This window comes from Vicugna pacos, chromosome 32 (assembly GCF_048564905.1).
Source record: "Vicugna pacos chromosome 32, VicPac4, whole genome shotgun sequence".
Taxonomy (NCBI): domain Eukaryota; kingdom Metazoa; phylum Chordata; class Mammalia; order Artiodactyla; family Camelidae; genus Vicugna; species Vicugna pacos.
The window spans coordinates 2,471,590-2,483,960 of record NC_133018.1 but is presented as its reverse complement, the minus strand read 5'-3'; the positions used below and the strand labels follow the sequence as shown (position 1 = coordinate 2,483,960).

General features: G+C 58.4%; 2 protein-coding genes across 2 annotated transcripts; both read right to left on the bottom strand.

Annotated features, from left to right (window-relative positions):
* Positions 1–462: 462 nt before the first annotated feature.
* SDF2L1 (stromal cell derived factor 2 like 1) lies at positions 463–2,583 on the bottom strand. Its single transcript, XM_006213303.3, has 3 exons — positions 2,232–2,583; positions 1,693–1,889; positions 463–871 (listed from the first exon to the last, which is right to left on the bottom strand). The coding sequence occupies exons 1-3, from the start codon at positions 2,545–2,547 to the stop codon at positions 590–592; spliced, it is 795 nt and encodes a 264-aa protein (XP_006213365.2). The 5' UTR covers positions 2,548–2,583; the 3' UTR covers positions 463–589.
* A 3,705-nt stretch (positions 2,584–6,288) lies between these two features.
* On the bottom strand, positions 6,289–10,940 carry CCDC116 (coiled-coil domain containing 116). Its single transcript, XM_072953167.1, has 5 exons — positions 10,707–10,940; positions 10,232–10,373; positions 9,060–9,617; positions 8,380–8,976; positions 6,289–7,259 (listed from the first exon to the last, which is right to left on the bottom strand). The coding sequence occupies exons 2-5, from the start codon at positions 10,301–10,303 to the stop codon at positions 6,459–6,461; spliced, it is 2,028 nt and encodes a 675-aa protein (XP_072809268.1). The 5' UTR covers positions 10,304–10,373; positions 10,707–10,940; the 3' UTR covers positions 6,289–6,458.
* Between the last annotated feature and the right edge of the window lie 1,431 nt (positions 10,941–12,371).

Sequence of the window (12,371 nt, the reverse complement as noted above, 5' to 3'; positions counted from 1 at the left end):
GATTGCCATTTGCACCAAGAATGAATCTGTGATGGAAAGTGCCAGCAGATGGGCAGAGTCCTGGCCTGGTGCTTGGTCAAAGGCAAGTGTCAAAGACTGCCATAACTGCGAGGGGAGGGGTAACAGGGGGAGGAGGAGTGTCTCAAGGGATGAGGGGGCTAGAGAGCTTGTGTTCATCCCAGCTAGTAAGGAGCTGGGCTCTGGCTATTCTGTTGAGGCCCCAGACCTTATCAGGAAGGTTCGAGATGCTCAGGGGCTGGGGAACTGGGCAGTGTTGCCGTCAGACCATCTGAGGGTGGAGAGGGGATTGTGATGGCCCTGGACAGTGTTGAGAAAAGCATCAGAGAGGGCTCAAGGTGTTCAGCTCCCAGCTGTGCTGGAGACAGAGGATGTGCCCTGTAGAAGACATGTTGAAGCAGGCTGGTACCTCCTGTCACCCCCAGGCTCACAGCAAAATGCAACCACAGACCAACATTCTTTAATCATAAAGGCACTTGAGAACCAGAACCCCTACAAACCCAAAGTCTCCCATAAGCATGGCCCTGCAGATGACCCACCCTACTGCCCTCCGTCCAGCCATCCATGGCACTCAGAGTTCATCGTGAGCCACAGAGGGATCCACGCTGGGCTTGATGAAGATGCCTTCCATGGCCTTCCACCGATTGTGCGTGTTGGCGCTGGGCATGCCGTGCACCTCGTGTTGCCCGTGGATGGGGCTCCCGTACTGCTCGCCAGTGACTGACAGGAACACAGAGGTGCCCACGTGCTGGAAGCGCACAGCAGCCTCCCGTTCCCAGTGCTGCCCTGAGCAGCGCACCGTCCACAGGTCCAGGTGGTCACCCTCGCCGTCCTCCCCAAAGGCGCTCACCTCCTGTGGGTGCAGGGCGTGGGAGGGCAGTGGTCACTACAGAGGACAGACCGAGTCCCCTGTGGTCACTTGCCTGGCAGCTGTGCTCACACCCAGGGGCCTTGCTGGCACCTCTCTGAACCTCAGCTTCCACAGCTGCAAAATGGGATACCACAGCCCCCACCCCCAGCACCCGGGTATCCCCCCCAACACGGGCTCTTCAAACACATGAATATCACACCTCATCTGCCTGGGAAGTGCCCACTGGCCCCTACAGAGCCAAGACTTCCCCCTCTCTTCTTCTCTGGGTTCCTCCTGTCCTAACCCTCTGAGCCTCATTCATTAAGTCAAACCCCTCAGGCCGACAGTCAGGGTTCTATTTATCTCATACTTTTTCTTCTGATTACCGCACACACACACCCGAAGCACCCCCTCTGGTCCAGCACTACCTCCCACGCAGTTCCAACGATCTCCACACACAAGCTTTTCCCCAGGCCTGGAAAGACACTCTCCTCTCTGTGGCCTGGAGGACTCCTGCTCATCCTTCCAGGCCTAGCACGGTAGTTCCTCCTCCCCTGCCCCATTTCCCAATCTTCACCCCAAGGGCACGTGGATCCCCTCCCGAGTCCAACTCGCCCCCAGGAGTGGAGCTAACAAGCCAGATGACGCTTCCTGTCGTGTCCCCGCTAGGCTGAGAGCTCCAGGGGCCAGACCCTGGTGCAGTCACCTCCGTGTCCCCAGAGGGGGCGCTCGGCAAACACGTCTGACGTGAAATTCCCATCTCACAGAGAACCCTGAGGCTCCGAGCAGGTGCCCAGGCCCTCACACACTCACCAGGGGCTCACCTGATTGTTGGACAGCGGCGACAGGAAGTGGTGCGTGTGCAGGTTCTTGCCGGTGAGAACATGCGTCAGCCGCACAGCCTGCCCGCAGCGCACCGGGGACCCGCGCGGACACCCGCCTTCCGAGCCGCCGCGGATCCGCCAGTAACTATTGGCGTCGTCGGACGCCTCCACGCCGGTCACCGACTGCTGTCCGCTGCCTGGGGGACGACACCCAACCCCCGAGGTCGCTGTCAACGCGGGTACTCCGACCCTCAGCCCAGACACCATCCGCTTTCCTGGACAACCTCAACCCTGGGACCCAACGGCTCCCCCAGGTCCCGCGGAGCCCTCGCCGGACTCCAAGCCCCTTGGCCTGGCAGCTCCAGGAAGATTTCCCGACGACCCCCTCGAGCTGCCAGCCTGTTCCCCTAGGCCCCCAACTACTACAGCCCCTGATGAACCCCACGCCCAGCCCTTGGCCCGCACACCCCTGACCCCACCCCGCTGTCAGACCCCAGCCCCGGGCCGCCCCTGGGATGCCGCAGCCCCGGCCCGCGCACCGGATCCGTATTTGATGTCGTGCGAGTGCAGCCGCACTCGGTGCTGCGTGTTGAACAGCTTCAGCACCGACCCACAGGTCACGAGCTCCGCGCCGATCTTGGAGGCACAGCTGCCCGGCACCGAGAGCGCCAGCAGCAGTCCCAGCAGCACCGGTCCAGCAGCTCCGCAGCTGCCCGCGCTCCACATCGCCCCGACAGGGCTCCGGCAACTCGGCCCCCGGCCGCTTCCGTCTCCGCCGTGGGCCAATCCGGCTCTGACAGAGCCCGCCGCGGCAGCCAATCGTAGGCCTGCAGGGCGCTCAGCCTGCACTGCCATTGGGTCCTCGTGGAGGGGACCCGCCCCCCAGCTTTCGAGAGTGGCTTCTGGGAGGGGGCTGGAGACACGAGGAGGGTTTTGACTGGTCCACGCTTCCGAGGACTCGCCAATGAATATCAAGCTAAGACTGGGGCGGTGCCCAGCTGAGGGAGAGCGGCTGCGAGCCGCTGCAGGTGAGGGTACTCCTCCCGCGGGCGCCGGGCCCCCTACAGCCGGCTCACCTGGCTCACCTGTTCATGAAGCCCCTTAATCCTAGATCCCCAGGCCCTTAATCATGGTCTTTCCTTCGGACCCTGAGTTCGCAGCTGCACGGTTTTGAGTTTGCTCCACCGCTAGATTATGTGGTCACAAGCGGACGCGTCTCAAACATTCAGTCACCTGGCCCTTCAGTCCCTGGATCCCGGGATTAACTCATCCCTCAGTTACATGGACATTTCCCCCTCTCTGACACTGGGTCACCTCAGCCCCTGGACCTTGGGGTTTCTAGATTCACTGTGCCACTCGCTGACCCCTTCCAGGGCAGAATCTCATGGTCCCTAGGCTCTTGGACAGCAGAGGGCAGCAGGCATCTGTGGTGTAGAGGATAGTGGCGGTGCTCACCAGAAGCCCTCAAGCTATCTTGGAAACCTGGAGCCCTGGGAGACCAAATGACTGTGAACCAAGCCTGGTCACTGGGTGTCCCAGGTTTCTGACTCACTGCCTTCTCAGAGGACTGTCAGCCCAGCTTCACGGGGGGTGGGAAACTTACACCACTATTTATTCATTCGTGGAACATTCATTCCTGGCCCAGGAACTAGCTCTGGGCTACATTACCCAGTTGGCTGACTACCGGTGTGCTTGGGGCACCCACAAAGCAGGGAGAAAAATTCATGTTTAATTAAATCATCCAGAATCTTGAAATCAGAAAATCCAGAGTGAAGCCATTTTAATTATAGCAATGGGTTATTTGGGGGGGGGTGGAGTTGTGTTTATTGTCTTCAGTTTGAATTTCACATGGCAGAAGATGTTTTGATCTTTCCAGCACTTTGAGTGTCTAAAATGCTCATGGTGCGGCCTGGATTTGGTAAATCTTGTGCTTGAGTGGCCTCCAATCCAGGGCAGAGGAGCCAGAGCACAATCTGAATGTGTCCTCTCGGGCACACCAACAAGCATCTCAAACTTAGAATGTTCAAAGCAGAATTCCTAGTCTCCTCCCTCAAACTGCTCCTCTCCCAGGCTTCCAAGTCTCAGCAATGGTGCCTCCAGAAGTTACTCAAGCACAAGACCTGGGATTCATCTTTGATTCTTTAGTACACTCCTCACATCTACCCCAACAGATCTTGATGGCTCTGACTCCAAAACAGATTGTGAGCCATCTTTCCTGTGTCCCCCATCACCACCCTAGTCCAAGCCACACCATCTCCCCTTCAGATGTCTACCAGCATTTCCTCAAAGATTTCCCTGCTTCTGATACTCAGCCCTCCCCACAAGACATTCTCCACACAGGAAAGTGATCTTAAAAAGTACAAATCAAACTATATTCAGTATCTTGCAGTAACCTACCATGAAAAAGAATATGGAAATGAATATTTGTATGTATCTGATTGAAACATAATGCTGTACACAAGAAATTGACACAACACTGTAAACTGACTATATCTCAATTAAAAAAAAAATCAGATCACGCTGGGTGCCAATGGCTTCCCATTGCAAATGGGACCAGAGAATGGGCAGGACATGAATGGTAATCTCTGACAGGCAAAGAAAGGGTTCAAAGTGCAGCAGAGACCCCAGAATTGGAGTCAGGGAAGCCAACATGGCTCTCCCTTGAGGCTCTGGAACCTCATGGCTTCTCTCAGCTGTTCATTATCCTGCCTGCCCCTGCATACCCCATGGACAGATGCTCAGGGCCCTCCACCTGGAGGCCACAGTTCCTCTGCAGGTTCAGATTCTCAAGGGAGGACGTGATGGACTCAAGCTGGTCCCAGGCACTACTCAGGGTGCAGTCTACAGGGGAGGAGGAGTGGTAGCTAGTCTCCAAATATGCTAACATCTAACAATTCCCTCCCACCCCTGTGGGTGTGAGCTGCCCTTCTCATCAAGCTGCGGAGTCCTTTTCCCATTCCCTTGAATCTGGGCAAGAATTACAATTTGCTTGGACCAGAAGAATGCCACAAAAGTGCTGTTTGGGGACATCCAAGCACAGGCTGCCATAGGGGCGGTGGTTCTTTCTTCCTCCCTCTGGAAAGACAATTCCTGCCCATGCTGTACAAATGTGCAGACCAGACAGACCACTGAACGGCCACAGGCAACAGGGAGAGAGTCGCTGGAAGGGGAGAGGCCATGTGGGATGTTCCAGCCTCAGCCTGGCCCCCAGCTGAAAGCAGCAACCCCACCCCATCCCCCACAAACCACTCTGGCTACACCCCTGCCAGTTGAGGCTATCAAACCCCAGCACCATTACAAATGATAATTTTGTTGGAAGCCACTAAAGTCTTGGTTTGCTACACAGTAACAGATGCCTGGAACAGAAGCTAAGGTGAGCTGTCTCTAGCATCACATTCCAAGGATGCCCAAAGGGGCTGCTCCCACCCCAGGGACTGTCGGTCTCTAGACGTGTGCCTCTGAGGTGGGGGCGGGCACAAATGCTCTTCTTCTTCCTTGAGAGTCCAGGCAGCGAAATGCAGAAGCAAGTGGGTATTGGATGTGCCAATCAACTATGGCCAAATGATACGGCAGTGGGGATGAAAGCAGCTTTTTGGTCTTGTGTGGCAGTGGTGGTGGCAGGGGTTGGCCTTGGGGAATGGGTGTGAGGATCAAGTGTGTGTCCTAAAAGATCCTTGCCACAAGAGTTCTGTGGAAAAATGGGAGTCCCTGACTCCCCACCTTAGGACCCCAGCCCCTCTGACAGGCAATGGGGCACGTCCTCCTCCCCAAATTGCAGGGCATGGGTGCAGTGTGGAGGGTCCTCCCCGCCTGGCTCCAGAGGGAGGTCTGCACTTGCTGTGTCCTCCCCTGTGGGCCACTAAGTGTGGTTGGGGTGGCTGAGGAGGTCTGGCCTCTACATACCCAGTGGGCTCCAGGGGCAGGGAGCGAGGGAGAGGTGGAGCTGCTCCCCAGGTGAAGATGCCTGCATGGGAACCAAGAGGCTGCCTGAGGAAGCCAGAAGGGAAGGAGGGCGCTGAGCTGGGGGCCCAGGATGGCCCAAGGCTCCAGGAGAATCTTGAAGATGAGACCTGCCAACCCGGGCACCAGCCATGCCTACAGACCCTTCTTGAGAGAGCTGCCCTGCCCAGGGCCATAGCAGAAAGGGTGTCACGTGGCCAGCCTGGGGCAGTCATTCCAGAGCTTGACCAACCAGACCAGCAGCCCCCACATGACCTGGCGGAGAGCATCGAGATCCAGGAGCTGGCCCCAGGAAATACAAGTCTGGAAGACAGGCCCTGGTGGGAGTATCAGGAGAGCAGAGATGCACCCTGGCAGAGGAGGAGCCTCAGGCAGCGGGAGCCAGTGTGAGGCATGGAGTGGTGAGGGAGGGGGACCATGAGTCCCCAGCAGCTTGAAGAGCCAGAAGAGGCAGATGGAGTGGAGAAGAGCCAAATGATATGGCAGTGGGGACGAAAGCAGCTTTTGTGGTCCTGTGTGGCCATGAGCAGAGCTTGGAGGTCCTGCGCTCAGAGTACCGGCAGCTGCCATGAAGGCCAGCTCCTTGGGGGCAGAGGTGTGGAGGGGAGGCTGGAATCTCTGACAGGACAACTGTGCTCCATCAACACGAGCTTTATTTCTCCCACTGGCTCCCCTGAGAGGCTCAGCAGAACCCCTCATGGGTGCCAGCCCTTCTGACCTCTGCTCTGGGCGGGCCGGCTGGGAAGGCGGTGTCCCGATGGGGCGGGAGGAGCAGGGCATGGAGCGCTTGGCACGGCCCAGGGGCCTCACGGGGGGTCACCGTGGCCTACATCTGCATCTGCCCAGGGGCGGACCTTAACCTCCACTTGAGGTTCTGGGGAGCTGTGGGGCTCACCCTCACCTCCAAAGAAGTAGTCCTCTTCCTCGTCCCTTTTCTCATCCTCCTCCTCATCCTCCACTTTGTACTCGTCCTCCTCCTCCTCAAGGCTCTGGTTGTCCCCCACGTCCACCGTTTGCCAGGACTGACTGGAGGCCACGCTAGTGTTGGAGAACGTGGACAGCTTGGGCTCTGGCGGCCTTGCAGGCTCCTTCTTCCCAGCTGCCATGCTCTCCTGGGGGGTGAGCAGCCTGGGGCTGGGAGACTGTCTGTCGGGGTGGGGCTCCCTGGCCTTCTCTGGGATCCTGGTGGTCTTGGTGGCCGGCTTGGGCAGCGTGGAGGGGGTCCTCGCGCGGTGCCAGTGGGTGCTGTGCTGCGGGGAGGTGTGCCGAGACACCTGCCGTGACGCCTGCTGGCTGCACTCGGCCTCCTCCAGCCTGCGCAGCAGGCAGCTCCAGTCGACCTTGGAGGACAGGTGGATGCGTGAGCCCTTCACCTTCTTGAAGCCCAGGAAGAGGTCCATAAGTGCCTCCGTGACGGGGAAGGAGATGAAGCCCAGCTGCCTGGTGAGGTTCTTCTCAAACTTGTACTTGTAGATGAGCAAGGAGACAGCCTGATCCCTCAGGTAGCTGACCAGCTCCTCCTGCCAGGGGTTGGAGAGGTGGGACCCTGAGGACTCGGACAAGATGGAGGGCAGCAGCTTCTTCTCGGTGAGCTTGTAACTGGGGCTCTGTACAGCAGCCGAGGAGGGAAAGGGAGATATGTTATGCCACTCCTGCCACCTGGGGTGCCCTCCTGCCCAGAGCACCCTCCACATCACCCATGGGGCTCTGCACGTGGGGCACTCAGAGGGTGGCCTGGCCACATCCCTGCTGCATCCCGTGGGGAACTGAGCACAGGTGGTGCCCGTTGGCCCACCCTCACACGTCCCACCCCATGTCATGCAGACAGGACTGGTGACCTCATGACAGCATCAGCCAAATGGGGGCCTGCACAACCTTTGCCCAGGCAGGGGTTCAGAGGAGGTGGCATGCCTGGGCCTTGATGGGTGAAAGCAGGGCCGGGGGCTGTGCTGGGATCCACAGGGTGAGACCACCCACGTCTTCTCTGCACTCTTCCTCCTGAGCTATGCCTTCTGGGCAGGGCTGACACACCAGAGAGCCCTGTCTCTAGCAGTGGAATTAGCAGGAGCTAGACCCGGGACACAGGGCCCTACTCTGGGCTCAGGCTGCTGCCCATGAGGGACAGGAGTCTCTCTGCATGGTAGGGCCTCTGAGATTCATATGCAAATGTTACAAAAATACCCAGAATAAAAAATAGCCTTTATTCATCTTCAACAATGAGTGGGGGTAGCCAGGTTTAATTCCAGGTCCCAAGAGCTTGTGCCCCACTCAAGTATTCTCCACAGGCTGGGGCGGCAGACGTGGACCTGGGGCACCTGCCAGTGACAGTGGCTGCTAGGAGCGGTGGCTGTAGAAGCCCTTCCACTGCAAACCCTTCCCTAAGACCCCAGGCCCCACCCTTGAGGAGGTCACCTCTGGGTGCAGTGCAGCAGGAAGTGGAGACACGCTCCTGCCCCTGGAGGTGAGTGGTGAGAACCTGGGGAGGCAGTGGCAGGAGGAAGGGCAGGGGGAGGCACATGGAACCTTGACTATGGGGGTGGTAGGGGTCTGTCTGGAGGGCACCTCCACCATGATCCCAGGGGCGGGAAGGGTGAGGTGCAGGCTTCGCCAGGGCTGGGCCCTCTGATGGGAGCTTGTGGGCCCAGAATGGGGCATGAGTGTTCTCTGGCCAGGCACCTTCTGTCTGGGGTGGGGAGTGGGGACTTGGAGGTCTTCTGAGGGTGTCACCTTTAGCCTGAATCTGGTGGCCATTTGAGTACTAGACACAAGGGAACCAACTTCCTTGGGCTTGCCGCTGTGACTCTTGCACTTGAAGCTCTTCCTGTGGCTTATCTTGGGGCTGGAGGCCGTGGTGGTCAGCGAATCATAGGGCTCCTCCCTGTTGGTGGGTGTGGCCACCTTGGAGGTGGACTCCGTGGCAGGCTCCCATTCTGACGGGAAGAGAGGATAGCCATCACGGAGGCAGGCGCTGCTGAGCTTGTCCACCGCCTGCTTGACCACGTTCTGCAGGGCAGGGAAGAGGTGATGCTTGGCCAGGAAGTCCAGGGTCCGATGGGGCTCGCGACCTACATGGTATCCAGGCAGGTTAAAGGATGCTGGCTGGCTCAGCAAGGACTTGATCTCCTTGTGCAGCTCCCGCTTGAGGAAGAGCAGCTCCCGCTCTCCAGGGCCCAGCTCTGACGCTTTGGGTGTGTCTGAGCTGGAGCCCAGCAGACCTGAGACCCAGGACAGTGGCTGCTCTGGGGTCCACTGGCTGCTGGCCTGGCTGCCCAGCGAGTTCCACAGCAGGGAGTCCCTGTGGGAGCAGGGCTGCCCCAGGCCTTTCTGCAGAGAGAGGGGAACTCTCAGAGGCAGGCAGGGCTGGGGTCCAACCCCACCCCACCCTAGGCTGTGACCCCAGACCTCACCCCTTGGTTCTCCAGCTGCATCAGCCGTCTGAGGTTCTTCTCCAGCAGGAGTTGGTCCTTCATGGGCGGCAGTGGACCCCAGCCGCGGGGGCCCATGTCACTGTTCCGGCGATAGGAGCCTGGCCAGCCGATGGTGAAGCTACTGTGGGAGTTGGATGTGGAGCTAGAGCAGGATGGGTAGTTGTTGGGGCTCCCCATGCAGAGGCTGGGCCGGGTACGGTGCCGGTGCACGGTACTGAGGCTGGGCCGAGCGTGCGCCCGCTGTCCACCCCTCGGCACCTCCACTGGGTCCTGCACCTCCACCAGCGGCACCCCGGCCTCTGTCTTCATGGTGGCCATGAGCTCAGTTGCCTTTTCCACCACTGTCTGCAGGCTGTCCAGGACCTGACCCTCAACGAGGAAATCCAGGAAGCTCCGGAAGGGTCGAGGGCCCCTGAGGTTCTGGCGGTGGCTGTGGAGCCCTGAACTGCCCCAGAGGCTATGCATCGATGGTGGCTGTGGCATGGGGCCCAGCTTGGAGGCTTTCCCCATTTCAGGGAGCAGTGGCTTCTTTGGTGGCTGCATATGAACAGAAAGGCATGTCACCATGGGCAGGGATGCCCGACGGGAGGAGAGGTCCCTGGGGTCCTCCTTGGAACTGGGTGGGGAGTGGGTGCGCAAGGGAAGGAACTGGGTTTGGAGTCAGGCAGCTCTGTGTTGGGACCCTGGCTCTGCCAGCTTGAGGCTGTGTGACTGTGGGCACAGTGGCCCCTCCTGAGGCCCAATTTCCTCTCCTGCAAAGTGGGGATCTGTTCAGGGTCGCCCTGAACCTTCCCTGGCACATACATTTTACATACACGTGACCTGGCCGGAGAGTCTGAAAACACGCTTCTGCCCTTTGTAACAATCCCCAAACCCCTCTAAGCCCTGCCTCCACTGCTGGGCTGCACAGACCACCTGTGGTCCTGAGCCTTGAGCTCCCCAGGGCTGCCTCTGCACCTGGAACCATAGGCCCTGAGTAGACTCTACACTCCCACTCAGGGGTCCCAGTCCACCATGCCCCTCCCAGGCCACTAAAAGGCCCAGGGAGGACATCACAAGGATATGAGAAACGGGGGCTGTGATCTGGGGCGCCAGAACTGGTGGGGAACATGTTGGGGGGCTCAGAGTTGGCAACTGCTGGGCTCACTTACCCGGGCGGCGTAGGTGCTGTGGCCGGCCTCATCGTCGGCCAAATATCCCGAGTGGTAACGGTAGCTGGTCATGGTGCGAGTGGCCTGGCCCGCTGCCCGCCTTTTCTCTCGTCCGTTCCGCGGTGCGTCCACGGATTCCTTTCTGCGCGGGGCGGGGAGATGGCATGAGGGTCCCCCAGGCCTCCATGGGTCTGAGTCTCCGTCCGTCCATTGGCCACTGTGTCAGCGGCCCCGGGGTGCTGTTGTCCCTGGTCCCTGGCTCCCCGTACCCCACGCCCTTCAAGCGTCCAGCTGGTCCTCTGCTTGGAGCACCCTGGGCGTCTGCACACCGTCCACGTCCAGATTCGTAGCGGGTGGGGTCCCCGAGGGCTTCCGCATCCTGTCTCCAACCATCTCTGGGCCTGGTGCGTCCGGACCTCCATCCTCCCGGCCCCTGCGCCCCGGCGTCCGCCCTGGCCCCGGCCGACCCTCTCACCAAATCCGCGCCGCTGGGCTCCGCGGTCTGCGCGTTGATTGCAGGACTGCCACGCAGCTCCGGGCGTCCGCGGGCCTGCTCATTTGCGTGCTACGTCCTGATTGGCTCGCGACGGGCCGCTCGCCCACCGGCTCCCGCGGCACAATGGTTGGGGCGGGACCCAGGTGGCTCCTCCCCCACCTTGCAGGCCTTGCCCCGCCCACATTCGCAGAAGTAGCGCAGCGGCTGCTGCTGACTTGCTCGGTCCCGCCCGGAGGGGAGACTAAGTCACCAAACCCACGGCCTCCCTCGGTGACGCGAGCACCTTCTCTGGTCGCTGAGTTGTCCTGGGTTCCTGCTCGCGGACTGCTCCTTTCCAGGGTCCTCCCCCCGCCCAGTGTGGACACCCCAGGGTCTATCCCAAGCGCAGTGGAAGGAGTCTCGCTTCAGTCCCCAGCTCTCCTGTGTGTCTCAATCTCTGATCACCTCCTTGTCCTCTGTCAGTAGAGCTGAGCAACCTTCCACATGAGAATTTGGAGATTAAATCGAATGTTCGTACAACACTCCTTGACCCTGATTAGAGATCGTCTGTCTTTACATCCTCCCCCTCTTGCCCCCTCTGCCCAGGAGATTCTCCTCAAGCAATCCCCTCCCAGGTGTTGCCTCCTCGGAGATGCCTTCCCAGAGAGTCTGTCCCCCCAACAGAATTACAGCAAATCCCATCCCAGACTCTGCCACGCCATGTTACTTATTTGTCTGTCAGATTGCCCTCCTCTGGGGTAGGAACTGTGGCGCTCACCCTTAATCAGTGATCTTTCTATTACCAGTAGGTACTCAATAAATGTGAATTTCCTCCTGCCAATTTGCAGACCCTCAGGGTCTCTGGCCTTTCCAGGACCAGCTTCCCAGTGGAGAATGACAGGTGATTAGTTGAAATCCCATGATTTAATAATGACAGTCCTTATGCCAAGAATTTGGTGAAGGCCTCTTTGAGACCTCCAATTCCTAGAACGCCCCCACGGTGGAGGGTATTATGTTATTCTCAGGCTTAGCTCTGCCTTCTCTTCCCTCTGATCCAGGGGGCAAGTAGGGCTTAGAGGACCAGAGCAGACAAGATATAGGCCAGAGCGCCAGAGGCCAGTCCCAGCTCTATTGCTCCAGGCAGAATCATGTAGGACAAGAAACTTCCGATCTCTCTGAGCCTCAGTTTCCTCATCTGTAAAACAGGAACAACATTACCCATCTCATAGATTGGACACAAATGCTGCACTTTCCACTGGCAAACTCAAGATAGCCACATCACAATGAAAACCTGGCTGTCAACCATAGTGACTATTTGTAAGTCGTCGGCAAGGAAAGCTTTCCTGGACCACAGAGGAAAAAGCGAGGCCATGAATGTAGCAACTGTAGCCTGGCACAGAGCTCCAGGTGGAAGCAGAGACTTCTCAAACGAAGCCACTGGTGTACACATTTTCTTTCATTTTCTTATTGTTCAGAGATTTTACAAATCAAGAAAAAGCCTCATCTTAGAAAAATCAGCAAAGGCCAAAATAGACAATTTGCAAAAGAAGAAATATAAGTAGCTAATCGAAACATGAAAAAGTTCATCGTTCCTATCAAGAAAACGAAACACTACAAGAATGAGAACACTGGTGTGATCATTATCTTCTCAAAACAACACAAAAA

Coding starts and splice junctions, on each gene's coding strand:
- SDF2L1 (XM_006213303.3), bottom strand. CDS start 2,547: ATGGCAGTGCAGGCTGAGCGCCCTGCAGGCCTACGATTGGCTGCCGCG. Junction 1,890..2,231: donor CGACATCAAATACGGATCCG/GTGCGCGGGCCG, acceptor GTCGTCCCCCAG/GCAGCGGACAGCAGTCGGTG. Junction 872..1,692: donor CGCCGCTGTCCAACAATCAG/GTGAGCCCCTGG, acceptor CTGCACCCACAG/GAGGTGAGCGCCTTTGGGGA.
- CCDC116 (XM_072953167.1), bottom strand. CDS start 10,303: ATGACCAGCTACCGTTACCACTCGGGATATTTGGCCGACGATGAGGCC. Junction 9,618..10,231: donor ACAGCACCTACGCCGCCCGG/GTAAGTGAGCCC, acceptor GTTCATATGCAG/CCACCAAAGAAGCCACTGCT. Junction 8,977..9,059: donor TGCAGCTGGAGAACCAAGGG/GTGAGGTCTGGG, acceptor CTCTCTCTGCAG/AAAGGCCTGGGGCAGCCCTG.